Here is a 26,433-nt window from a genome sequence, read left to right as displayed (position 1 = left end):
ATGGGACACAGTCTCCATTTCAGTGAACGCCCAAAGTTGAATGGGTTCCGCAGTTCTGCCTGCAGGGAGCGCTGTGACCCGTGAACTGTGAGGGACGCGCGGCCTGCAGTTCCTGAACTGACCACACGGTGGCGCTGAGCGGGCCTCTCTGACCCAGGGCGCATGCGTGTTCCCCCTCCCTGCGAGCAGCTGAGAGGAGTTGTGTCTCCTCAGGCACCGCTGAGACGCCGGCTCAGCGTCTCTGCTGACAGGAATTCAGTCTCCTTAGGACTCGCTGGGGTTTCGGTTTCAGGACGACGCAGGGCTGTGTCCACGGAAGCTGTTTCCTGAGGACCCAGGCGACGCCGGGAGGAAAAGGTGAGAAGAAGTGGGGAGAAGCTTCCTGTGGGCGACTGACGGCTGACGGGGGTCCGTCTTCATGCGACCCAGGAAGGGCTTGGTGTGGAAAGCTGGGTTTTTAGTCACTTCGGTGTGCTGTGTAGCCAGCATGTGGTAGGGGGGGTCCACTTTTCCCAGCACCATTTATTGTGGGGCCTGTCCTTCCCCTCGGTGTGTCCTTGGCCCCCTTGTCGTAAATTAACGGGCCCCACGCGTGCGGGGTGGATTCTGGGCTCTCCGTCCCGTCCCTCTGGACCGTGTGCCTGTTTTGGTGCCAGTTCCGCACTGTCTTGGTGACTGTAGCTTCTCAGCAGAGTGTGGAGTCAGGGAGCGAGATGCCTCCATCCCGTTCTCCTTTCTCAGGGTCGTTTTGGCTCTTCGGGGTCCTTTGTGGCTCCACACAGATGTTAGGAGGATTTGCTCTGTTTCTGTGAAAAATACCATTGGAATTTTGGTAGGAGTTACGCTCACTGTGTACATTGCTTTGGGAAGAATGGAGATTTTAACGCTATGAATTCTTGCATTCCATGAGCACGCGATACCTTTCCGTTGATTTGTGTCTTCAGTTTCTTCACCAAAGTTTTCAGTGTGCGGGTCTTTCACGTCCTTTGTTAAATTTATTCTAGGTATTTTGTTCTTTTTGATGGAATTGTAAATAGCTTTTGTTTGTTTGTTTTTTCCCTCTTTCTGATGGTCCATGATTAGTGTTTAGAAATGCAGTTGATTTTCTGTGTATTGATTTTGTAACTTCACTGAGTTTCTTTATTATTTCTAATAGTTTTTTGGTAGAGTGAGGTAGAAAACTGGAACTCGAAAATCCCACGGTTTCTATCATATTTAGGTCATCCACAACACCAAAGACACAGTGTCTCCCACTAGAGTCTTCCCACAGTGCCTGTCAATTCCATGCGGACTCCTATAAGGGCAGTTAGGTTCATGACTTTGTGTGAAGTGGATCTGGATTAAGGCTTGGCCTCTATAAGAAAGTGTAATATGTTCTCTGCCTTTCTGGTGTGGTCTTGACATGGTGTTTTGGAAAGTTATTGACTTTGCAGTAACTCCAAACCTACAGAAACTTGTAATAGCAGAACAGGGTACCGTGTAGCTGCACACTCAGATTACCCAGACTTCCTTGCTTTACTGCTTTAGCCACTGAACACAAAATACTCCAGTGCATTTTACCCAAAACGGGGGCACTCTTCCAGGGAACCAACACAGAACCTCCAAATGAGGAAATTATGATGGTTTCCACATTGCGGTCCAATCCACAGGCCCACTTCAACTTTCACCAGCTGCTCCAGCTCTAGGGAAACGTCTTTTCCCATTCTGATCCAGGTTTCTTTTTCTGGAACAATTACTGATACTTTCCCTCATTTTCACAACCTTGATGGATTTAAAGCACACAAGATGAGTAGGATCTGGGTGGCTTTTCTGTATTGTAACATGTATCAGTACTTCATTTATTTTGTGTGTGTGTGATTAAATGTACGGATCATTTACCATTTAAACTATTTTAAGTACACCATTCTATGGCATTAACCACGCTCACATTGTTGTACAAATATCCTCACCATCCACATTCCGATCTTTTCAGTTTTCACTGGTGAAACTCTGTAGCCATTAAACACGAATTCCCCTCAGCCCCTGGCAACCACATTCTACTTTCTCTCTCTGAATTTGACTTTTCTGGGTACCTCATATAAGTGGAATCATATCATTTTTGTCCTTTTTTGATGGAGTTATTTCACTTATCCTAATGACTTCAAGGTTCATATATGTTGTAGCACGTGTCCGAAGTTCCTTAATTTTTAAGTCCGAATGACATTCTTTTGTGTGTATAGCACATTTAGTTTATCCACTCATCCATCAGTGGACACTTGGATCGCTTCCACCTTTCGCTATTGTGATTAATGCTGCTGTGAGTGTGTGTGTACCCATATCTCTTCCAATCCCTGCTTTTAGTCTTTTGGGTATATACCCCGATGTGGAATTGATGGATCATATGTTAATTCTGTGTTTACCTTTTTGAGGAGCTGCCGTACTATCTTCCACAGGGGCTGCACCATTTCACTTTATTCCTTTCATGGCAGAATAACATGGCGGTTTATGGATCAACCCCATTATGTTTATCCATTTACCCACTGATGGACGTTTGCATTGTTTCTTCCTTTTGGCTCTTGTGAACAGTGCGGCTATCAATATATACGTACACCTGTTCTCAGTTCTTTGGGGTCTCTAGGAGTGGAGGTGTTGAACCATATGGTAATTGCACATTCATATTGTAAACATAGGTTGCATGCTTTTCCATTTCCATGAGTCATGCTTAAAGGTTCCAATTTCTCCGCATTGTTGCCAACATTTGTTATTTTTAATTCTCTTGATTATAACCATTTTAGAGTGTGTGAAGGAGTTATTGCATTGTGGTTTTAATTTGCATTTCCCTCCTGTCTTGTCATCTGCTTGTTGACCATTTTTTCATGTCTTGTGCAAAGAAGGGTGTATTTAAGTCCTCTGTCCATATTTAAAATTGGGTTGTTTGTTTTTGTTGATGAGTTATGAAAGTTCTTGATATACACTGGATAAATAAAGACTCATCAGATATATAATGTGGAAATATTTTCCTCCATTATGTGGGCTGTCTTTTCACTTTCTGGATTGCATCTGGTCATTGTCAAGCCACGGAGAGAGGCTTGACAGACAGGGCTGTGAGGGACAATTATGTTTGACTTGGCCAACATGTCAAATCGACTTGGCCGACACGTCACATTTCCTTCAAGCCTCCAGATCTGTGAGATAATAAATTTCTATTGCATATAACTGCTCAGTGTATGGTATTTCATATGGCAGCCCTAGAAAATAATAAAGATTTTGGTATCAGGAAGAGGAAGGCTGCTTAACACTTACCTACTCGTGTGGAAATATTTTTAGATTGGGGTAATGAAAAGAGGCTGGTGTTGGTGTGCTTAATAGGAAAAGCTCAGATAGATTGGAAGACCTGTTGGTAGAAAATGTACATTGATGGAGATTATGGTGAGACATCAGAAATGAAAGAGGAAAGCTGAGAGAAACTTCTGTAATCTTAGAAATACATATCTAAGCATAAACAAATGAATGTTGGTGATATCTCAGATGGAAATGGAGAACATGCCATTGAAAACATGTGGAAAGGTGAATCTTGTAATAAAGTGGCAGAAAACTTTTCTGAATAGTATTAGGTTGCGTGTACAAACTAGAATTTGAGTGTGATGATTTTGGATGTTTAGCTGAAGAGATTTCTAAGCAAAGTATTGAAGAAAGTATGGCCTGATTTCTTCTTGATGCTTGCAGTTATGAGAAGAGAAAGTAAACTGCAGAGAAAATTATTAAGAAAAGCAGAAAGAAATCCTCAAGTTTTGGAAACATCTCAGTCTATCCAGATAACCTGCTTTTGAAATGGAGCCAAGGGTGTGCCTGGAAAAACTTTTGCTAAAGGGTTGATGCATGTGATTCATACAGTCAACCATCTCAGCAGAACCAGGAATAGCTATGTGGTCATACAGGAAAGGCCTGTGGAGGATCCTCTTGTCTGATGACCTGAATCTCATGAATTGCATAGAAGGCCAAGAAGGGTTTTGATAGTCTGACAGTAGCAGGCACAATGTTGCTCTGGACTGAAGTAACCAAATGGGATGAAGTAGAGAAAGATTGATTTGAGGACAGGGACAGACGGAGTGGCTCACTTGGTTGCTACTGCCACCCGGTGTTCAGAGGGCACAGGCTGAGGTGCCAGGGTCACAGACAGGTGGGCCCAGAGGACAGAGCATGCAGATGAAAGGGAGCAAAATTTGCCACCCCAGTGTGTCTCATTATCTTGAGGATTAAATTAAGGTCATTCTTTTTAAGAACAGAAGAGTCAGGAAGAAATTTTGACCTCCCCCTTAGCTACCTATAGAATTTAGATAGAGGACCTGTTACCAAAATAGAGCTGTCAGCAGAAATATGTGCAAAAAACATGGGCTAGGTGTGGTGGTGTGGGGGCCAGGAGACTTAGCAGGGCCTAGAGATCAGAGTCCACTCTGTGTCCCATTGTCTCCACTGGCCCAGCAAATATTTATTTATCAAACATCTACTTTTCCATTTTCATGTGAATTGCCTTCTTCCCCTTTGAAGTCCCAAACCACTAACCCCAACCTCCTCTTTCGTCTTTAGCTTAAGATGATATTTAAGGTGAGTTACTCAGGTTTCCTGGGTCTCTCCCATGTATACATATTATTGAGTGTTTATTGGAATTTTTCCTTTTAATCTGTTTCATGTCAACTTAAATTTTAGACCAGCCAGAAGGACCTAGAAACGTAGAGGAAAATTTCTTCCTCCTTGATAGAGCCAATACATTTTTTTTCTTATTGTAAAATCCAATAGAATTTGCTCTGTTTCTTTCTGACTTGCTTGACACCTTGTTTACATCATTTTGCTTTTTTACTTTGGGAATGAGAAACTCTATCCTATGCCTGCCCCACCAGTGTAATTTGAAAGCAAAGAACTTGGGTTAAAGAACAACAAATTATAAAACTTATAAAAATAGCAAGTGAGACTCTATTCAGTACTACTGCAACACGAGGCAGACTGGACTAAACTCCAAATACAACAGGGACAAGTGGGGTTTTGGAATGGATGAGGCAGGGTAGGTATGCTGAGTAAAATTAGTCCTGGATAACTTGAATAATTTTGTCAGGCTCTTGGGCATGTGTGGTCCCTGGTTGTCTGAGACCTGGCTCTGGGGTGATCCAGGTCAGGAGGAATGTGGAAAGGTGTGTGAGAGCTTGTAAGAGAGATAGAAAATAGAGATATGCTCTGGATTGGTGGCTTGTATATCAGAGGTACACCTGCAGGAAGGTGTCTGATATCTGCAGGAATTTGCAGCCCAGGAAGGGGCAGTCTGTGCAAGATCAAGGCCCCCCAAATCAGAACATTGAGAATACAGAAATAGGAAAATATAGTTACTACAGTTGTCCCTGCGGTGCTCTGGCTTCAAATTAAGGGAACTTTGGGTGAGTGACTTTCAGAGAATATGGCAGAAGTCACTCTAAATGGAATAAAACATTTTACTATGGGAGTAGGAAGAACAAACACAAGTAAAAGTCTATGAAGATTCCTTGTAAACTGGCTCATCACCAAGTCCCCATTTGTATGACATTAGCCAGGAAAATAGATTTGAAGTTTTGGGGCTCTCTAACAATAGCTGGGCGGAGTTGTGAAGAGTATTAGAATGCGCTCAGGTCAAGGAGACGGGTCCAGAAGTTATGCCCTTTGAGAGTATGAACTGTAAGTAAGTTTATGCAAAGATAGTAGTATTTGTGTATAGCCAAGGTTGTAGTAGGAGCCGGTGGTCCTACTCCATAGGGGTCAAGGTGTTGACTGAAAGGAGGCCGGTGCTTCCTGGAGACAGCATTTATGTCCATTATTTTCTTTCTTTTTTAAACTTCTGCTCCCTGCATTCATTCATTCATTCATTTATTTATATTTTTGGCTGCGTTGAGTCTTCGTTGCTGCGCGTGGGCTTTCTCTAGTTGCGGTGAGCGGGGGCTACTCTTTGCTGCAGTGCGCAGGCTTCTCATTGCGGTGGCTTCTCTTGTTGCAGAGCACGGGCTTCAGTAGTTGTGGCTCGTGGGCTCTAGAGCGCAGCCTCATCCATTATTTTCTTTAAATAAAGACTTTTTTTTTTAGAGCAGTTTTAGGTTTACAGCATAATGAGGGGGGGGGCAGTCCAGAGCTATCCCATATACGTACAGACCCTCACATGCACAACCTCCACCATCATCACTACCCTCAGATGGCACATTTGTTATAGCTGATAAACTGTCATGACACATGGCAATTACCCGACGTCTATAGCTTACCTTAGGGTTCACTCTTGTACATTTCACGTGACTTTACAAATGTATGACATGTGTCCAGTATTAAGGGATCATAAGGAGTATTTCTCTGCCCTAAAAGTCCTCTGACTTCACCTGTTCATCCATCTTCCTCTTCCCAAGCTCTACACAATCACTGATCTTTTTACTGTCTCCATAGTTTTGTGTTTTCCAGAATATCACAAAGTTAAAAGCATACCATATGAAGCCTTTTCAGATTGGCTTCTTTTACTTAGTAATATGCTTGCCTCTTCCATGTCTTTTCATTCTTTTATTGCCAAATAATATTCTGTTGTTTGGATGAACCACAGTTTATTTATCTGTTCACTTACTGTAGGACATCTTGGTTGCTTCCAAGTTTTGTCAACCATGAATAAAGCTGATATAAACATTTGTGTGCAGGTTGTCACGTGGACCTGTGTTTTCTGTGTCTTTGGGTAAATACCAAGGTGTATGATTGCTGGGTCATATGGTGAGAGCATGTTTCCTTTCATAGAAACTGCTGAAATGTCTCCCAAAGTGGATGCACTGTCTTGCGTTACAACAAGTGGTGAATGAGTTCCTTTCCTTCTACAGCCTTGCCGGCATGTGGCAGGTAATTGCAATGTGTCATGACAGCTTATCAGCTTGTCATCAGTGTGGTCCATGTTCTAGATTTTGGCTATTTGAATAATTGTGTATAGTCATCACATCATGGTTTTACTTTGCATTTTTCTGATCACGTGAAGCAGAGCTTCTTCTCATATGCTCATTTGCTATCTGTTTATCTCCGTTGGTGAAGTTTCTATTCAGGTCTTTGGCCCATTTTTTTTAATAAATTTTTTTATTTTTAATTTTTTTAAATTTTTGGCTGTGTTGGGTCTTTGTTGCTCTGTGTGGGCTTTCTCTGGTTGCGGTGAGTGGGGCTACTCTTCGATGCAGTGCGCAGGCTTCTCATTGCAGTGGCTTCTCTTGTTGCAGAGCACAGGTTCTAGGTGTATGGGCTTCAGTAGTTGTGGCACACGGGCTCAGTAGTTGTGGCACACGAGCTCTAGAGTGCAGACTTAGTAGTTGTGGCGCACGGGCTCAGTTGCTCTGGTGCTCTGTGGCACCAGGGCTCGAACCTGTGTCCCCTGCATTGGCAGGCGAGTTCTTAACCACTGCGCCACCAGGGAAGTCCCTTTGGGCCACTTTTTAATCAGGTTTTCTGTTTTCATATTGTTGAGTTTCAAGTGTTCTTTGTATAATAGGGTAACAGTACTTTACCAGATGAATCTGTTACAAATAATTTATCCTAGGCTGTGGCTTGTATTCTCATTGTCTTGACATTGTCTTCCACAGAGCAGAAGTTTTTAAATTTAATAGAATCTAGCTTATCAAAGATTTATTTTATGGATCCTAAAAAGTCATCATTCATTCTACCCCAAATCATATAGTTTTTCTCCTGTGTTATCTCATGGAGGTTTTAGAGTTTTGAATTTTACATTCAGCTCTGTGAACCATTTTCAGTAAAGTTCTGTGAAGACTATAAGGTCTTTGCCAAGATTCACTTTTTTGCATGTGGATATCCAGTTGTTCCATTTGCTAAAAAAGCCCCATTAATTTTCAGAATGGCACAGATAGGAGTAATATCTTCCAGACTTTGCTTTAATCTTGGGAAAACGGGGGTGTACATTTTGGCAGAGAGCAAGGGTTATACCAGGATTGTGGTCTAAGCAGAGGGTGAGCCCAGACACATAATAGAGATCCCAATATCAAAGGAAGAAAAGCAGTAAAGGCTATGTGTTCATCATTTGTGTTTTAAGAGAGACCATCCATAGGCTTTACTGGGGCTCAGGATTTAGCATCCAGGATGAAGTCATCACCAGTGGGAAGGTCTTGAGTTGGACGGGTATCATCTGGGATGTGGACTGGAGAACCTCCAAGTGAGTTCCTGTTGCAGTGGATGTGGGTCTCAGCATTTGCCATGGTTGATTGAAGCAGTGTCTCTGTGGCAGAGTGGGCTTCCAATTATAATTTAATGAAAACAACTAGACCGTTACTAATTAGATCAGCAGTCATCAGGATGATGCGAGCTGTGCTTGACGGGTCTCCGTTGTTGTTGCTGTTTGTGGGCATATAGGGTCCTGTATCAAATGAGCCACCTGCCCTGTAGGACAGGTTATGGTTAGTGCTTCCAGGAGAGTATGTGCCCTAGATCTGGTGTCCAACCCTTTCAGTATGGGGGAAAGATAGTAAAATATATTAAAAAATAAATTAAGCCATGGGGAAAGGGAGAGACACATTCAGGGGATTATGTGCCTGACTGGAATTTGGAAAGGAATTATTTGAGAAGAGCGTTATGTTTCTAATATCAAACATCTGTCTAGGACCTATCAGGGACATGATGGTTCTATTGAATGATATTCCAAGACCCTACATTGTGTGTATTGAAAATGAAATGTGTAGTTTAGTTACTATTAGTAAAGTTTGTAACTCCAAAGGAAATAAGTACTGCCCTAGTAAGGCATTGTAGGTCTTAGCATACATGGAAATATGTGTCATTTTGATTGATGTTTTAGGTATCTTTGAGGCAAGAGATTCCCAGATACTTTTACACCAAAGGGGACAATTTTTGGACAGTGGCCCAATAGTTTATTATAAATGAGAAGATGGGGTTATTTGTTGTCCAGGGTATCCACCGCTAAGGCCACTGCACCTGCCCTGTCCCTGGGACTAGACCTCATGCTCCTGAGTCCAGAGCACTCCTTAGTGTCCTGATGACACCCTGCAGTGCAGCCCCTCCTGTCTCCCTGTGGGGAGGTTTGTGTCTGGGCTCACACTGACCTCCCTTTATTGTGTCTCTTACACAGTAATGCATGGTTCCTGTCCATGGCTCTCAGCCTGTCCATCTGCAGACATAGCATGTTCCTGGCATTGTCTCTGGAGATCACAAATCAGTCCTTCACAGAGTCTGCATAGTTAGTGCTACCAGTACCAGTATTAATGGATGAGACCCACTCCAGCCCCTTCCCTGGAGCCTGGCACACCCAGCTCATCCAGTAGCTACTGAAGGTGACTCCAGAGGCTGCACAGGAGAGTCTCAGAGACCCCCCCAGGCTACACCAAGCCTCCCCCAGACTCTACCAGCCAGACCTCTGCAAACACAGAGACATCCTGGTCAGGAGACTGTCACACATCCACTGATTCCCTCACTCATATCCCCTCACATCCTCAGTATCTCTTGTTCTCCATCAATTACCTTGTAAAATAGCAACAAAGACAAAGCAGCTCAGCCCAGACTCCACAGTGTGTTGTCTGTATTCAGTCCTTGCACAGCTGTTGCCAAGGCAGGGCCATAACAGTGAGGTGTGGGGGTCCTCCGAAGGACGACTTGGGCTCGAAGATGCCCCAGCTGGTCCTTTCTTGGACTGAAGGACACTTGATGTCCCATCCAATCTTACTTCTCTCTCCATCACTCAGGGTCAGAGCTGCGTCAGGGCTGACATCACTCTCAGCATCACAAACATACTTTCCTAAAAACAAATTCCATGCAAATGGAATCCATTTTCGATGACTGCTTTTTAGGTGACCTGAAATAACTGAAAAAACCTTAGCATAGTTATTGATAATACGAACCTGCTTCTTTAGGCAAATATAAAATATAAAATAACAATGGCGATGGTCAGTTTTATGTGTCAGCTAGCCTGGGCTCCCTCTCCAGTTATTCAGTCAATCCCTAATCCAGGTGTTACCCCAAAGGTATTTTGTAGATGTTGTTAAATTCTATCATCATTTTACTCTAACCTAGGAATATTATCCTAGATAACCTGGTTGGGCTTGGTTCAATCACAGCAGACCTGAAGAAGATGCAATTCCACAGTGGACAGCAGCTTCATCTACTACTCGAGATTTCCAGACTGGCCTTCCTGACATCTGGCCCCATGAAGATTGTATGTCTCCAACTGGCCGCACAGCCTCCATCCTCCAGAGCTCCCAGCACAGCAGCGGGGTGTCCATCAGGCTCTGCTGGAAGCTACAGGTCAGGGTGGTGACCCCACAAGAGTTTGATCAGGACAAGTTCAAACTCCACATCCCGTTGTGTCTAAACAAACATCACTCCCTTGAGTACTCGTGTCCACTCACCTTCCCCAGTGAGTGCACGTGCAAAGGACAGCAGGCACGTCCTGGTCCACAGCAAGTCTGAAAGTCCCATCACACCTTCCCAGGTGCCTGCAAGAGCCACGGCCTGGGCCACACCTGAGCTCCAGGTAGAGGGCCTGCCCCTGGGGTTTAGACAACAGAGAGGACATGACCCCTTTTCAGAGAGTGGAAAGAGAAAGGGTTTGGGGACAAAAAGATGAAGGAGAAAGAAAACTGATTCACAGAAGAAGAGACAGCCTGACCAGTGTTCACTGTTCAGCATTGAGTCTGGTGAGAGGAGGGTTAGATTGAAAATCCATCAACTTCTCTAAGGGACTGGCCCAGCCTTAGGCTCCGTCTGGCTGGGACCAGGACAGCAAAGACTGTCCTTGTCTAGGATTTCTACTGAGGTCTGTTCTCCCAGTCTGATAGGAAAGCAGCAGCCAGCTTCCTCGGGCTTCCTCACATCCCTGCTGCTGGTGACCATCAGCAGTCATTCCTGGCTCTGTAAGTGGGACTCTGCATTGGTGCACGTGAGACTGCGTGCTCGTGTTAGAGCAGAAGCTTCTAATCAGAAATCTATAGTTGACAAACAATTACAAACATAGAGAGGGTCTACAAGAAATGGTGAGACGCAGAGGGAACCACAGGCTCTGGCAGGAAACCTCTACCTTCATCCGCACCTGCTCGTGTGGCTGGTCTCTGCTCAGTGGGTCCTGAGCATGCCCTGGTGGCCTCAGCCCTGCCTCATGGTCCTCAGTGAAACCTGCAGCCCAGCCCCTCCTGTCTCCCTGCAGGGAAGTTTCTGTCTGGGCTCACCCTGACCTCCCCTCCCTGTGTCCCTCGAACAGTCCGCAGCCATGCCCTCGGTGGTCACAGAGCTCAGCTGCAGGGAGAACTGGTTCCTGGACGTGTATCTGGAGATGGGGAGTTAACTCCTAGGGGCTGGGTCTGGGTCTGTGTCATCTTTCTAGCATATTCCTGATGACCAGTGCAGCCCCTCCCCCAAGGGCTGATGGATCCCAGCTCCAGCAATAACCACTGGTTGGGATGAGGAATCCAGAGACAGCACAGGTGAGGGAGAGGGTCTGCAAGGTGCAGTCCTGGGCCCAACTCCTGTGCCTGCACCTGGGACAGGACACCTGGCAACAAGGAGAATCAGTCGTTGTCAGTCACCTGTGGCCACAGCCATCCCCACAGCCCCATGTCTGACACCTGCGACCCTCACTTTGGGGAGGTATCACCAGGCGGAGGAGAAGAACCCACAGCCTCCTCTTCTTCCGGACCACAGCTCTGCCTTCCCCAGGGACCTCAGCCCTGTCTGCGGAGGGAGCTGTGAGCTCCTGCAGCCCAGGGGCGGACTTTACCCTCGAGCTTGAAGAGGAATTTTCATATTGGAAGCCTTGTCCTTAGAAGTGGGGAGAGACTGAAGAACTCCTTTTCTGTTATTTCTTATTATTTCTAACCAACATATAATCATTCTCCCCACTTCCTAAGGACTCAGATTGTTTTCTATCCATAATGGCCCTTTTCTCCTTTCTTTTCAATTAGTTTTTGCAGGTGTTAAGTGGAAGAAATAGTCCTACTCTCTTTTCTGATGTTTGAGAGCTGACACCTTAAAGTTCACTCCTCTCCTCTTCCTCTGCCCACGGCTGGGAAATTTGGTAAGAAGCACAGCTTCTTCCTCCTTCAATGCAGGCGGGAGATCAAAACCACATGAGCCCCACCTGTGAGCACAACAGTTAACCCTCCCACCCCCAGGAACCACATTAAAAACCCTAATCCGTCTCCATTGCTGGTGCTATCAAACCATTTCTGATGTTCTTGAGAGGTCTGCCCTGCTCTCAACAGACACCTCAATAATGGAGGTGATACATTTTTCAAATTCCTTTCATGTGTGCCTGTGGCATCATCAGACTGAACTTCTCTATTGAGCTTTGGTGGGGGATGGGTGTCACTAGGCATTGCCTTGATGTCCACTATTAACACTGTTGGTGCTGTGAGTGTGGTGTCAAGTCAGTAACCACCACCACCAGGCCCTTCTCTTGCTTTGGGTGTGTGATGCCGGTGTTGCCTGATACCCATCATGCACTTTAAGGCGCTGCTTGCTGGCTAGTTGTGCTCTGAGCTGTGCCGTGTAGTGCTGCGTTGTTGACTGCAACAGAGCCTCTTGTATGGATTTAGCCAGCTTACTTCAGAAGTTTTGATAATTAATTGGTATTTACGGACAGGAGTAAGGGAGTCTGCCTTTTGTGCATGGGAGTGTTTTCCTCCTATGGCAACACATCTTCCTAATTCAGAGGTTTTGGAGTTAAGCATAGAATCATGAGGCAGAGATGGGCTGGGGGAGACTGCTCTAAGGAGAGGAAGCCCCAGACCCCGGCAGGGAACAGCCCTGAACCTCCATCTGTGCCTGCTCCTGCGATCAGCCTTGTGCTGGCAGCGCTGACCTCCCTCTGAGGCCCTGAGATCTCCTGGGAGACCCTGACTGTTATCCGCAGCCCCCACACCTGCCCCTGTGAGGAGGCTTGTGTCTGGCTCACCACACACTCGGACTGCAGTGTCTCGGACACAGCTGTACCTGCCTGCACTCCTGGCCTTGGAACTGCACACCTGTGAGAACACTTGCTTCTTGGTTGTGTCCCTGGAGATGGTGACTCAGGACTGGAGGTCATGCTGTCCTGAGTGTGCCCCTGAGCCCAGGCCACAGCAGCTGCTCCAGCCCCTTCCCTGGGTGAATGTGGATCCACCACAGGGAATATTTTGAAATTGGGAACATGTAGATGACCCAGGTGAGGGTGAGCCTCTCCATGGAGACCACCTCTCCCTCATGCCTTTGTACAATGTGGTTCTCAGCCTGGGTACCTTGGAAGAGAGAAAAATCCTGAGTCACACAGGCACATGGCCTCATCCCATCATCCCACTTCTGAAGGAAAAGTCTGATTCTCTTCAAGTGGTTTAAGATAGCAGTTAAGTCATACTTCTCATCATGATGTGTAGGCAGACAGAAGGGCTTGTGGCCTCCGGATTCTGAGGGGGAATTAGTGCAAGTCTGTAGTACTGTACCTATGAAACTGGGCCTTAAGAAAGCACTTCATGCTGAAGAAAGTACTTTAATGGAAGACATAGTATGAAAAAACAAGTTAGAGTCCATTGTCAACTAACAGGCACCAAAGGAGATTATGAGATATAATTTTACAGTAAAATGAAAACAGGCCCATATAGAAGATGGGAGAAGAGGAAAGAAATGAGAAGCAAAGAGGTAAAAGCCATATGTGTAAGCATAATTAAATGGTGAATAGAGGGAAAAGAGTACATCATCTTGTACAGGGTATAAATTAAAAGAGTAGAATTAACATTCAGAAGGTCAGTGGGAATTCGTTTGAGAGGGCAGAGCTGTGAGCACTTAGAGTGAAGCCCTGGGACTGCACAGGGGGGTAAGGGAAACATCATTAGATTTTTATGGGTCAATTACCCTCAGCCTGTGCTCTGCGAAAACCCTAATGTGGAAGTGAAAGAGCGTCCAACTCTTGCCCTCTTGGAGGGGAAAATTAGCCGATGTGTTAGATCCATCAGGGATGAGCAGGCCCAGTTGGGACGGGGAGGAATACAGAACGGCAGGCAGAAGGCAAGGAGTCAGTGTCCTACCGTGGAAGTTCATCCCCGATCACATTCGGTTTAAATCACAGGACTATGTTTGTAAATTAAAAGGGAAATATTCATAGTCTGGAGGACAATGAAATTTTTCTTCTGATCATGACCTGGTACTAGATTTTTTTCCTCCCCTCAAAACAAGTACAAAATTTCACAAGAGTGAAATATTTGTTCTCTCATATTGGGAACCAACAGAGAGAAGGGATCAGCACGTGCATAGGAGGAACCTACCACTGTCCAGGAAAGAACCGCAGAAAAGGACTAGAGGGAACACCCCCTGGGGCTCTCACGTGGCCAGGAGCAGTGTCTCTCCTCACCCGCTGGGGCGAGGAAAATAAAATCTGATAATTAAGGGAGCATCAGATGGTGGACTCTGAAGGGTTTTACAGAGCATTGAGGAACGATTACTCCTACTCTAGATGCTGACCCAGTAAGCCCTCAATTCCATGGTAGCACTCATGGACATAGTCCTCCGCTCTCCCACCTCAGCGCTGGCTGAGTCCATATCCAGACCTATCCACTGCCACACCCTGGCACTGTTACCTAATCCCATTAGGAGACCCACCCAGTGACCTCTTATTCTCTGTCACTGTCTCCTTTGTAGGAAGTGGCCACAGCAGATGGTGTAGACCTGGCTCCTGTGGGATCCTGCTTTTAACTCATTGGCAGATGTCCCTGAGCAGGGCCCCAAGGCTGGCAGAGGGCCAGGTCACTCTGGGGGCAGCCATCTTGCTGCTTGGACTCTGGGCAGTACTGGCTCCAGTCCAGTGCTCTCAAGGCCGTCCCTCATGGCGCTACATCTCTTCGGAGTTGGTGATACCCAGGAAGGAGTTGCACCGAGGCAAGGGTGTTCAGACGCCAGGCTGGCTCTCCTACAGCCTGCGTTTTGGGGGCCAGAGGCACGTTATCCACATGCGGCGCAAGAAGTTATTTTGGCCCGTACACCTGCTGCTGATGACTCAGGATGACCAAGGAGCCTTGCAGATGGACTACCCCTTCGTCCCTTCAGATTGTTACTACCTTGGCTACCTGGAGGAGATTCCTTTTTCCATGGTCACCGTGGACACTTACTATGGGGGTCTTGAAGGTATTATGAAGTTGGATGACCTTGCGTATGAAATCAAACCCCTCAAGGATTCGGAAAGGTTTGAACATGTGGTTTCTCAGATAGTGGCAGATGCCAGTGCAACGGGACCTGCATATGGACCGGGACACAAGGAGGATAGACACCCACTGTTCTCTGAAGCAGATGTCAGTGCAGCCCCCAGGAGTGGTGCGAGGGTGTTTGCAGCACATAAGGGAATTATGAAAGGATTCTTCAATATTCTAATTCAGTGTATCGTGTATACAACAATGTGTCTAAGTGTGTAGAAACCCTGGTACATATGTGTACTATAGTGGACTCCTTTCAACAAGGTCTTGCTGTAAGGTTCTATCTAGTTGCAGTGGTGCTATTTAATGAAAGGGATCCAACTGTCATGAGTGACTGTAGAGTACCAGGTGGTGCATATGCTCGTTACCACGCAAACAATTTCAGACTAGTTACAGAAACCACTTCATCCTTGATAGTAATTCGTGATGGACCACGACCAGGTCAGTTTGAGTCAGAGACCTATACTATGTGTACAACTGATCGTAGTCTACTCTTCGTTGGTTATCTAGGCAGACATTATTTAATATTAGCTATGGTATCGACCCAACTCATTGGGAGAAGTTTTGGTCTGTGGTATGATGGTGATAATTGCTATTGCATGAGAAGGAGCACCTGCCTTATGGCAAAATACCCAGCCTTGACAGATGCCTTCAGTGACTGTTCCATTGGGCAGTGGTGGAACATAGTAGGAATACGGGGCAGTTGTATATTTAACAAAACGGTGAGCTATTTTAATGAAAGCCTGATAAAGATGCGTTGTGGAAACTATATAGTAGAGGATTGGGAGCAGTGTGACTGTGGCTCCTTCAAGCAGTGTTATAGCAACAAATGCTGTGAGTATGGCTGTATGTTGGCAGAAGGGGCTACTTGTAATGAAGGACTATGCTGTACAAACTGTGCCTACTCTGAACCTGGGACACTCTGCAGACCAATCCAAAATACATGTGATCTTCCAGAGTACTGTTTTGGAACAACCAGTCAATGCCCGAAAGATTTTTATATGCAGGATGGAATGCCCTGTACTGAAGAAAGCTACTGCTATCATGGAAAGTGCACTGACCGCACTACGCACTGCAGAGAAATCTTTGGAAGACACGCTATTAACGCGCATGATGTCTGCTATACAATAAATAGAAAAGCCAATCGATTTGACACTGTACAAGAAATGATAGGGTGTTGAACCATGCTGCTTGCGGAGAAGCAGACATAAAATGTGGAAGGCTGCAGTGTAGCAATGTCACTCATGTTCCCCGGTTGCAGGAACATGTTTCATTCCATCAGTCAAAGATCTCAGGGGTCTGGTGTTGGGGAGTAGGCAGTCACTATTCCCCAGAAACAACTGATGTTGGTCATGTGAGAAGTGGTACCCTCTGTGCTCCTGAGAGGTTCTGTCTCAATAGCACCTGCAGTGCTCGTATAGATGCAATAACTTATGACTGTCCCCCTAAGAAATGCAATCATAGAGGAATTTGCAACAATAGAAGGAATTGCCATTGCCATGTAGGCTGGGAGCCTCTACTGTGCTTAAAGAGAGGTCCTGGAGGGAGCATGGACAGCGGACCCAGTTCAAGAAGAATTCGCTCAGTAAAAACAAGCCAAGCGTCGATCCTATATTGGAAACTGGTCTTTGGTCGCATTTATGCCTTCATAGCTGCGCTCCTCTTTGGTGTGGCCACCCATGTTAAAAATGTCAAGACCTCCAGAGTTAAGGAAGTGATAGTAGGTGATAAATAAATTACAAACCAGCCTCCCGACCCCTGTACAACCATTGGTAATGTAGAAGTAATATCAACATATATGATGGAATCAGTAATAAGATGGCAAGGATGAATATCATTTTCTAGAAGTCTGCAGGAGATGACGGCAGATTTCGCTACATCAGGGGCGGTCGAGAGGCATCGATGTTCTCACATCAGGCCTCTTTGATAGGTTGCTGATCAGCGCTCCAAAATAAATCTTGAAAAACCACTTGTTGGTGCCCTCTAATATTTTGTAAACTCTAAGAGAGCAAATTGAGCCTGAGACTTTGGCCCGGAGAGAGACCTGAGTCAGCAGCTGGGTCTTGACCTGAGTTCACTGGTCCCAGTAATAACAAACATTTTCATGGGCTTCTTTAGGGGCAGATTCATGACATTTCTCCAAATTAGCGTTCTTGAACACTGGGGTTCCTCTATTTAATCTCTTCTTCTCTAAACCCAAAGTGGGTTCAGGGTAATAGAGGGCCTCTCCCAACCAGCACTGTCTATCTCCTTCTGGGGTGGCTGTGGTCTGTGGAGTGAGAGTGATGTGGGCTCCATTCCCACCTAGCATAAACTAGGACACTCTGGAGAGCTTATCTCCCAAGGTGGGACACAGAGATCAGGAGGCTGAATGTAGCATTCACTGAAATTCCATCAGAAAGTTAGGTAGAACCGCCTCTCAGTTGCTCTGGCATTCAGAGGGAGTCCTGTGAACGTTAACCCCTCCTTCCTTCTTACGTCTACATTTCAGTGCACTTTCAGTGAATGTAAGCTGAGGAATTCCTGATGAATAACAGACACTAGTCTTTTTTATTTTATTTTATTTTTTATTTAACATCTTTATTGGGGTATAATTGCTTCACAATGGTGTGTTAGTTGCTGCTGTATAACAAAGTGAATCAGCTATACGTATACATATATCCCCATATGCCCTCCCTCTTGCGTCTCCCTCCCACCCTCCCTATCCCACCCCTCTAGGTGGTCACAAAACACCGAGCAGATCTCCCTGTGCTATGCGGCTGCTTCCCACTAGCTAGCTATTTTACATTTGGTAGTGTATATATATATATATATATGTGCCTGTCACTCTCTCACTTCGTCCCAGCTTACCCTACCCCACCCCCCGTGTCCTCACGTCCATTCTCTACGTCTGCATCTTTATTCCTGTCCTGCCCCTAGGTTCTTCAGAACCTTTTTTTTTTTGGTTCCATATATATGTGTTAGCATATGGTATTTGTTTTTCTCTTTCTGACTTACTTCCCTCTGTATGACAGACTTTAGGTCCATCCATCTCACTACAAATAACTCCATGGCCTTGCTGTCCTCTCTTAGGGACTGTGGCATCATCTCCATAGAAGGAGGTGGGTCAGCTTGAAGCCCGGTTCCCTCTTCTGCACGTTTCTTCTTTCTCTCCCAGCGATGGTGCTGGCCGAGCTGTGCCAGAGCAACCAAGGCAAAAGGGTCGTGCACAGAATGACTGAGAACTTTGACTAGGTGCCGTGGACTCCTCAGAGGCAGTGACCCAGATATGAAGCCCCAGAGCCTCCTTCTGAGTGTTGTGGCCCCGGTGCCCCTCTCACGGGAATTGTTGTCAGGCTTGATGGTTGACGCAGCCATGGTATCAAGATTTCACTGGTAGAAACTATTCCTTTTCTTCCCTGGGAGAAGCAGGTCTCCTTCTACTTTGTTGGGGAGACGCCCTTTCTAATAAACAAAAATGATAAGCTGTAAGTACATATTAAGTTTTAGGTTATATATATGTAAAGAATAATCATAAAGATCAAGAAACAGAACATGATGAGTGGACACCCAGGAGTGCCCTTCCCTCGTCCCAGCCTCCTCCTCACCGTGAGGTAGCTGTTCTCCTGATTTTGTGTCAGTGACTTGTCCTCATAGTTTATTCCCGGGCATGCATCCCTAAATAAGGCAGCCCAGCTTTGCCTAGTTCCAAAGTCCGTAAGTGGGTGTACCGTGCCGGCTGCTTTATTGCTCTTGATGGCTCAGCATTGTGTCCATGAGATTCTTTCCTCTTGTGAATATAGTTTTTTTTAAAAAATAATTTTTATAGTTTTACTACCTTTAAACAAAATGTACTCCATTGCTGTGGAATATTCCTTCCTAGGAGCGTGCACGGTTCATTTCTGCATCTGCTTGTGATGACCTTCAGGTTCTTTCAGGTTTGGCTCCTGTGGCTGCGGAGTCCATGTCCATGTGTCCTGGTGCAGGGCTGGGGGGTTTGTGTTCAGCTGGGAGGAGCACTGTGGGTCTGTGTGCATGGACTTCGCTCTCTGAGGCCTGATTGTTTCAGAAGTGGTTACATCCCCTGCTGCGCACCAGGCTTTCCATTGCTCCACATCCTGCTGATATTTGATACTGTGTCTTCATGTCTGCCATTCTGGTAGATGTGTGCACAGTAGTTTTCTTATGGTTTTAATCCCTCGGTTGTTAGTGAAGTTGTGCATCTTGTGGTATTCATGGACTATTTCCTGTTGTTTTTAAAGAAGTTTTAAAAATTGTGGTCAAATACACATAACATAAAATTTGCTATCTTAACCATTTTTAAGTGCACATTTCAGGGTCATGAAGTAATTCGCACTGCTGTGCAAACCTGACCGCCATCGTCCTCCAGAACTTTCTCATATTGCAAAATTGAAACAGTCCCCATTAAACACTCAGTCCCCATTGTCCCTCCCTCAGCCCCTGGCACTCAACATCCTACTTTCTGTCTCTATGTTTCAGACGGCTCTAGGGGCCTTGTATGAGTGGATCAAACACTGTTTGGTTTTTTTGTGTCTAGCTTACATCACTGAGCATAATGCCCTCAAGGTTCATCCCTGCTGCAGCCTGTGTCAGAATTGCCTTTTTAGGCTGAATAACATCCCCTTGTATGGATGGACCATGTTTTTCTTCTCCATTCATCCATTAGTGGACACATGTAATATCTACATTCATTTCTCATGTCTTATAATATTTGTGGAATAACGTCGGAAAGTCCTATGAATCAAAAGTCATTTGCCATTAACTTTTTTCTTAAACTTTTTATTGTGAAAAACATCAAAGCTAAGAAAAAGGGAAGAATACACGTCAGCCTCACTTGTGTTCAGGAATTAATGCTTTACGGTATTCACTTTATTCCCTGTGTGTGTGCTATGTGTGTGCGTGTGCCTGTTTGCATACATGTGCATAGGTATGTGCACTTGCACACGTTAGTGTGTGCATGGGCATTTGCGTGCGTGTGTGTTCATATGCTAGTGTGTGAATATATTTGTGCTGTGCACGTGCATGCGTTTGTGTGTGTGCTGTGCCTGCCTGTGCGCACACCTGTGTGTTTGCTAGAACCACTTGCAAGTTGGTTGCAGAATGAATTGTGCCACAGATATGTCCGCACCTGCTCCAACAATCCTGTGTAGTCACGTAAAGGTCACAGATCTCGGGGGTTTAAATGGATGGAGCAGGATGTCCTGACACAGAGTCTGTCTTCCAATGACTGTCACTGTCTCAGTAACATCCTTCACACCTTCTTTAAGCCCCATTCAGGGTCCAGTTTAGACGCCCATTACATTCAGTCACCTGCCTCAGGTCCCCTAAAGCTACAATGTCACAGTTGGAGAGCCCGGCCAAGGCTGGGGGTGCCCCTCCTGTTGGCCTCGCCTCCAGGCTCTGCACTTGGCTCCTGTGTTCCCATCTCTCAGCCAGGCCCCGACTTGGATGGGGCCGCCACCTCTTTCCTCACAGGGTCCCATCGCCCAGTCAAGGGGGTTCATTCTCCCAAACTCATCATCAGGAGCGGTGGGGGGTGACTGCTCCCACTGGGTCTCCTTCATGTGAGACCCTGTGCTGTTGAAAGAGCAGGCACCCTGCCCTCGGGGGTGGGGGCTGGGGGGATGACATGCGGCCCACGATGGGCAGGCGGGTCACCAGGTGGGGCGAGCCAGTGTGCAAGGAGTTCCGTGGTGGGTTCTCCTCTGCAACGGCTTCTGTGCCCCTACCTCTCCCCGTGCCTCCCCTCGAAGACAGCGTGGTGCCCGGGACCGGAGCCATGGGAGCCGTCAGCCACCGCCCCCTCTACACACACACACACACACACACACACGCACACACGCACACGCACACGCTGCAGGGAAGCAGGACCTGAGTGCAGGGCTCTCAGCGGCCCTGAGCGCCCCGCCCGGAATCGACCAGCGGAATGGACAGACCGGATCTCCCGGCCCGGACCATGCAGGACTGTCCTGCCTGGGCTTCCAGTGCGGCTGCCTCCTGGAAGCCTGGGAGGCTGGAATCAGGCCACTTCTTGTCTGTCCTGGCAGCAGACTGGGCTGCACTCTCAGAAGTTCGTGGCTTACCCGTGGATCCTGACCATCAGGTGGCCAGAGATATTGGTAACATTTCGGTTTTGCCTGTTAAAATGTTTAGTGACAAAGATTATGTTCACTTTCCTGATGTGGGTGTCCAAAGATGAGAGACCCATGTGTGTGACCTGTACCTCCTATGAGATCAGCCCTAAGCTAGTTTAAACATGATCAAGTTCTGTCTACACAGTAGATTTAGACCTCTGCATGTCCTGTCTACTGATTATGTTTAGACCTGACCATGTTCTGTGTATGCTAGGACTATGGGAACCTGGGTAGAAACCCGGCCTGGCCTCAGTACTGGGAAGCTCCGTGCCTGCATCTGAAGGTCAGTGCTTTGATGTCTGGAGCTGAGGAGGGCTTGTCTAAGTAACAGCCTCTCTTCTGAGCGTGGTTACCTGGTCCTCCCAAGGGTCTGTGCTATGGTCAGGGCCTTAGTCTTAATCCCGGCAAGGTTCACCTTCCCTGGGGCTCGTGGAGAATCTGCAGGAGGGCTACCTGGCAATAATTCCAATTCACCAGCACGTGCATGGTGTGTAGGGAGGCAGGTTTAGCTGGTGAATTGATTGCAGGGCACGCAGATCAGGCAAAAGGCTGATGGGTAACAGCTGAGGCTGCTGCTGAGCTCTCCTTCCAGTCTACTGTCCCTACTCAGAAGCGTCCAAAGCTGCCCCTTGGCTTTCAGCCCTGCTGTCCTGTGAGTTTTCTCAACATGTAAGTGAGACAAGAAAGGACTGAGCCTGCCAGATCCAAGGAAGTGTGTTCAACTCTAGCATGAAAGCTTTAAAAACAGGTAAAATCAACAGAACCAAAGTGAAAAGAGGAGGACTTCTCTGGGACAAGTGTGGGGAGAGGAGACCCACCTGACACTTCTTTTGCCATCCCAGGAGGTCCCAGGAGCCCAGCTTGTTTCCACATTAGGGGAGCCACCAACAGAGCCATGGTGTCCTGACCAAGGGGAGGTGTGACCCCCAGGTGCAGGCTCTGGGGAGGTGGAGTCACCTGGTGAGTGAGAATGTGTGACTTTAGATGCAGGCTCTGGGGAGGTGGGGTCACCGTGGTGAGTGTGGATGTGTGACCGCAGGTATAGGATGTGGGGATTTTGTGGGTCTCACCACATCTGCATGGGTCAGGATCACATGTATGGGGAGACCCCATATGTGCTCTTTGCCTGCAGTGTGTCTTGTCCCCTTTGAGAGTTCCAACCTCTGCATTAAGGGTGTTGCCCTGATTAACCTGTGGTTCCTTTTCTTCTCTTAATCTTGTCACATTCATATGAGGTCAGGCATGTTTGAGTGGGTTGCTGCTCTGTGTTCTGGTGAGTGACAACCCTTGGTGGTATAATATTAATAACATATCATATCATATGTCTAATCTATGGGGGTCACCACTGCCTGGGTCTCCCTGGACAGAGGTCAGGTGAGCACAGACTACCCCCCCTAAGAATGGTCCCCCACATGCCATGTGAGGGTACCATGATGGCCCCTAAGTTGGGGGACTGTGTTTGGGCCTCCAAAAATTGTGATGAAGGGGAGTCGAAATGGAATCTCAGTTAACAAGACATTATTTTAAGAATTTATTTTAAGTGAAATAAAACACACGTCACATACCCTTTACCATCATCACCATTTTAAGTGCACGTTTCTGAGGCATCACATATACTCACCTTCTTGTGGAGCCATCACCACCATCCCTAGAACTTTTCATCTTGCAAAATCAAACTTCCACAACCATGAAAGTCTCACTCCCCATCCCCTCCCACTGCCCCTGGCACCGATGTCCACTTCAGTCCCTGAGTTGTCGGCTCCAGGGCACCCATTTGAGTGAAATCCTGCAGTGTTTGCTGACAGGTTATTTTGGAAGAGCTGACTTTCAGTCTGACGCTCTGACTGTTTGCATCTGAAGAATCTGCAGTTAAGGAGAGGGCGTATGAGGAAGGGGGTGTATGAGGGACAAAGGTGTCCGGCGTGCAGATGAGCCAGGACCTGACCAGCTGCCTGTTGGGCCCTCTGGTCCCATCTCTTGGTCTGTGCCTCATCTGCATCATCACTGTCCCTGCTGGCACCCCTGGGGTGTTGTTGTCTGAGTGAGATTCCTCTGGTGCCCCTGCTCCCCTCCCCTCTTCCTGCTGGTTGGGGAGGAAACTGCTTGCTGTGTGGTCTCTACTCCTGAGGCACGAAGGACCCTGCAGAATGGACCTGCAGAGTGTGGGGTGTGGTCCCAAGAGCATGGGGCCCACACAGGACACAACATCGGGGTGTGACAAGTGCTAGGGCTGCCTCATCACTGACAGGGAATATTGCCAAGATTCTGCTCGGGAGGGCATGGTGGGTGTCCTGGGACCCCAGAGGCCCCATTCCTATCCTGGAGCTTGGAGAGTGCATCCCCATGGGTTCCAGATTCACCCCATATCTCAGCCATATCCCTCTGTTCTGTCTTTAAACTCAGGAAAACGACCTCTACTGATCATTGTCCACAACATAGGCCTGGTCGTGTCGGTATTAGGATTCTTTAATTTAGGCGTCCTGGGATAGCAGCTCTTTTTAGGCCGGAGAAGGAACAGCTGAGGAGTGTACAACAATTTCAGATGAAACTAATATTCAATGACTCTCTATACTACTCAGTTGTTGACTTCTATTAGTCATTATTCACCTGGTTTTAGCTCTGATGTGGGGATTACAGAGGTGTCAACATTTAAATCTTCATAATCTGTGTATTTGTAGCTTCAGTATCATTACTGATCCATAGTTAGTATGGTTTGGGAAGAGTTATTGATTTCATGTATCATGTAAAGGATTCACAGTGATGATAGGGCAATTAAGATTACAATAATGGCTGGTAAATTGTTCACATTTTCTTTACCTGTGCATCTGTTGTACATATATGAGTTAGTTTAGTTGTCAATATTAGTGAAATAATATAGAGGACTAGAGAACTTATTTTAAAAATAACTATTAATGTGTGATTATGAAAATGTAAAAGTTCTTCCATAATTGGTGATGTTGTATCTTGAGAGCCTAGATGAAATTGATATGCCTTTGAGATATACACTATTTTAGCCTATAATTTAACTTTGACAAAGTTACATCACTTTTAACTTTTATCTCATTTATTGAGAAAGACATAATTGTTATGCTGTTGGCTTGAAACTGCTTGAAAAGGACTTGAGTCCTTCCTTATTTTACATTTACATAGGTAGGATCTTCAAACATAGGATATGGTGGAGGGCATCCGTGCAACCATTCTAGGTTAGGAGTAGCAGTTTCCACTGCTGAGACTTCTTGTTTAGACGCAAATGCTTTTCACAGTATGAAGATTATTAGCATTACTGCTGCTACTGAGATGAATGAGCCTAAAGACAAAACACTTCATGTTGTGTGTACCTCACGGTACTCAGACTAACGTAGTGACCTCCTTGAGAGGCCGAGAAAGTGCTGCAGAAAGTCATATTTACTACTACAAATATACCTGTGAAGTGAGTTTTGCTACTGCTGAGTTAACTGTGTAACCTGAGAATAGTGGGAATCAGTGTAGGAAGCCTCCTATAATAGTGAAGACTGCTCCCATGGACACTACGTCATGGAAGTGTGCTACTACATAGTATGTACCCTGGAGGACAATGTCTGGGGATGAGTTGGCTAAGATGATTCCTGTCAAACCACCTACTGTAAAAAGGAAAATAAAGCCTAAAACTCATAATAGAGTGGGAGCTCATATAATATTACCTCCGTGAAGAGTTGCTGCTCAGGGACTTCCCTGGTGACGAAGTGGTTAAGAATAGGCCTGCCAATGCAGGGGACACGGGTTCGATCCCCGGTCCGGGAAGATCCCACATGCTGCAGAGCAAAAAGCCCATGTGCCGCAGCTACTGAGCCTGCGCTCTAGAGCCCGTGAGCCACAACTACTGAAGCCCACATGCCTAGAGCCTGTGGTCTGCAGCAAGAGAAGCCACCGCCATGAGAAGCCTGCGCAAGGCGACGGAGAGTAGCTCCTGCTCACCGCAACCAGAGAAAGCCAGTGCGCAGCAACGAAGACCAATGCAGCCCCCCCCCCGCCAAAATAATTAAATAAGGAGTTGCTAATTGGCTACATACTTTTACTCCTGTAGGGATAGAAGTAATTATGGTAGCTGATGCAAAGTATGCTACTGAGTCGACAGCTATCCTTATGGTAAATATAAGATGGGCCCACAAGAGAAATCCTAAAAAGCCAGTGGACATGACTCATAATATTCCCAAATAGCTGAAGGGCAGTTTTTGTCCTAAATAGTATGTAATGATATGTGAAATTATAACAAACCCTGGTAGGCCATGAATACACACTTCAGGGTGACCAAAGAATCAAAATAGGTGTTGGTATAGGATTCGGTTTCCTCCTGCAGGGTCAAAGAATGTAGTGTTGAGATTTCTATCTCTTAACAGTGTGGTAATTCTGGCTGCTCGGACTGACATTGGTAATTATAGTAATGTGACTATAGTTGGGGAAGATTAAACAAACAATGGAAAAAAAATAATGGTGTTTGGTATTGGGATATGACTGCTGGTTTTGGATTAAAGACTATAGTAATACAGGAAATAGCACGAAGAATTGAAGAGACACCTGCTAAATGTAAGGAGGAAATGGTTAGGTCGACAGAGGCTCCTGCGTGGGCCAGACTGCAGGCTAGAGCTGAATACATGGTTCCACTGGTACCAGAACCAGCTTCTACTGTTGGTGATATGAGTAGGAGTAAGAATGATAGGGTAAGTAGTCAAAAGTTTACATGATTTATTTGGGGAAATGCTACCTCAGGTGCCCCAGTTATTAGTGGCCCAAGTCAGTTTCTGAACCCTGCAATCATAATGGGTACAACTATAAAGAAAATTATTACAAGTTCAGGGACTGTTATGACTACCGTACAGATTTGGGCATCTCCAAGTAGCGCTCCAGGTTAGCATAGCTCAGCCTGGATTAATATACTCAAGGTGCTGTCTGCTACTCCAGCTCAAGCACCAAATAGTAAATACAAAACACTGATATCTTTGTGATTTGTTGAAAATAATCAGCAGTGTATGAACAGAAGTAAAATGACTTGAGCTCGCATTAGACTGTAAACGTAAAGACAGAGATTGAGCCCTCTGCTCTTGTCCTGTTTAGCTGTGGATCTAGATGGAGTCAATGCAGGTTTC

The 26,433-nt window shown here is 46.2% G+C and overlaps 1 protein-coding gene across 1 annotated transcript; it reads left to right on the top strand.

The window, feature by feature from the left end:
- The first annotated feature begins 201 nt into the window (after positions 1-201).
- LOC309792854 (disintegrin and metalloproteinase domain-containing protein 29-like) lies at positions 202-16,464 on the top strand. Its single transcript, XM_082602779.1, is given in 3 exon segments — positions 202-357; positions 14,629-15,333; positions 15,336-16,464. Coding segments are annotated over 2 exon segments (1,662 nt in total). The 5' UTR covers positions 202-357; positions 14,629-14,693; the 3' UTR covers positions 16,358-16,464.
- Positions 16,465-26,433: the final 9,969 nt, after the last annotated feature.

Source organism: Mesoplodon mirus (genome assembly GCF_964341445.2).
Source record: "Mesoplodon mirus genome assembly, chromosome: 18".
NCBI classification, from domain to species: Eukaryota; Metazoa; Chordata; class Mammalia; order Artiodactyla; family Ziphiidae; genus Mesoplodon; species Mesoplodon mirus.
The sequence above is the reverse complement of the archived record's forward strand: the minus strand, read 5'-3'. Positions and strand labels throughout refer to the sequence as shown.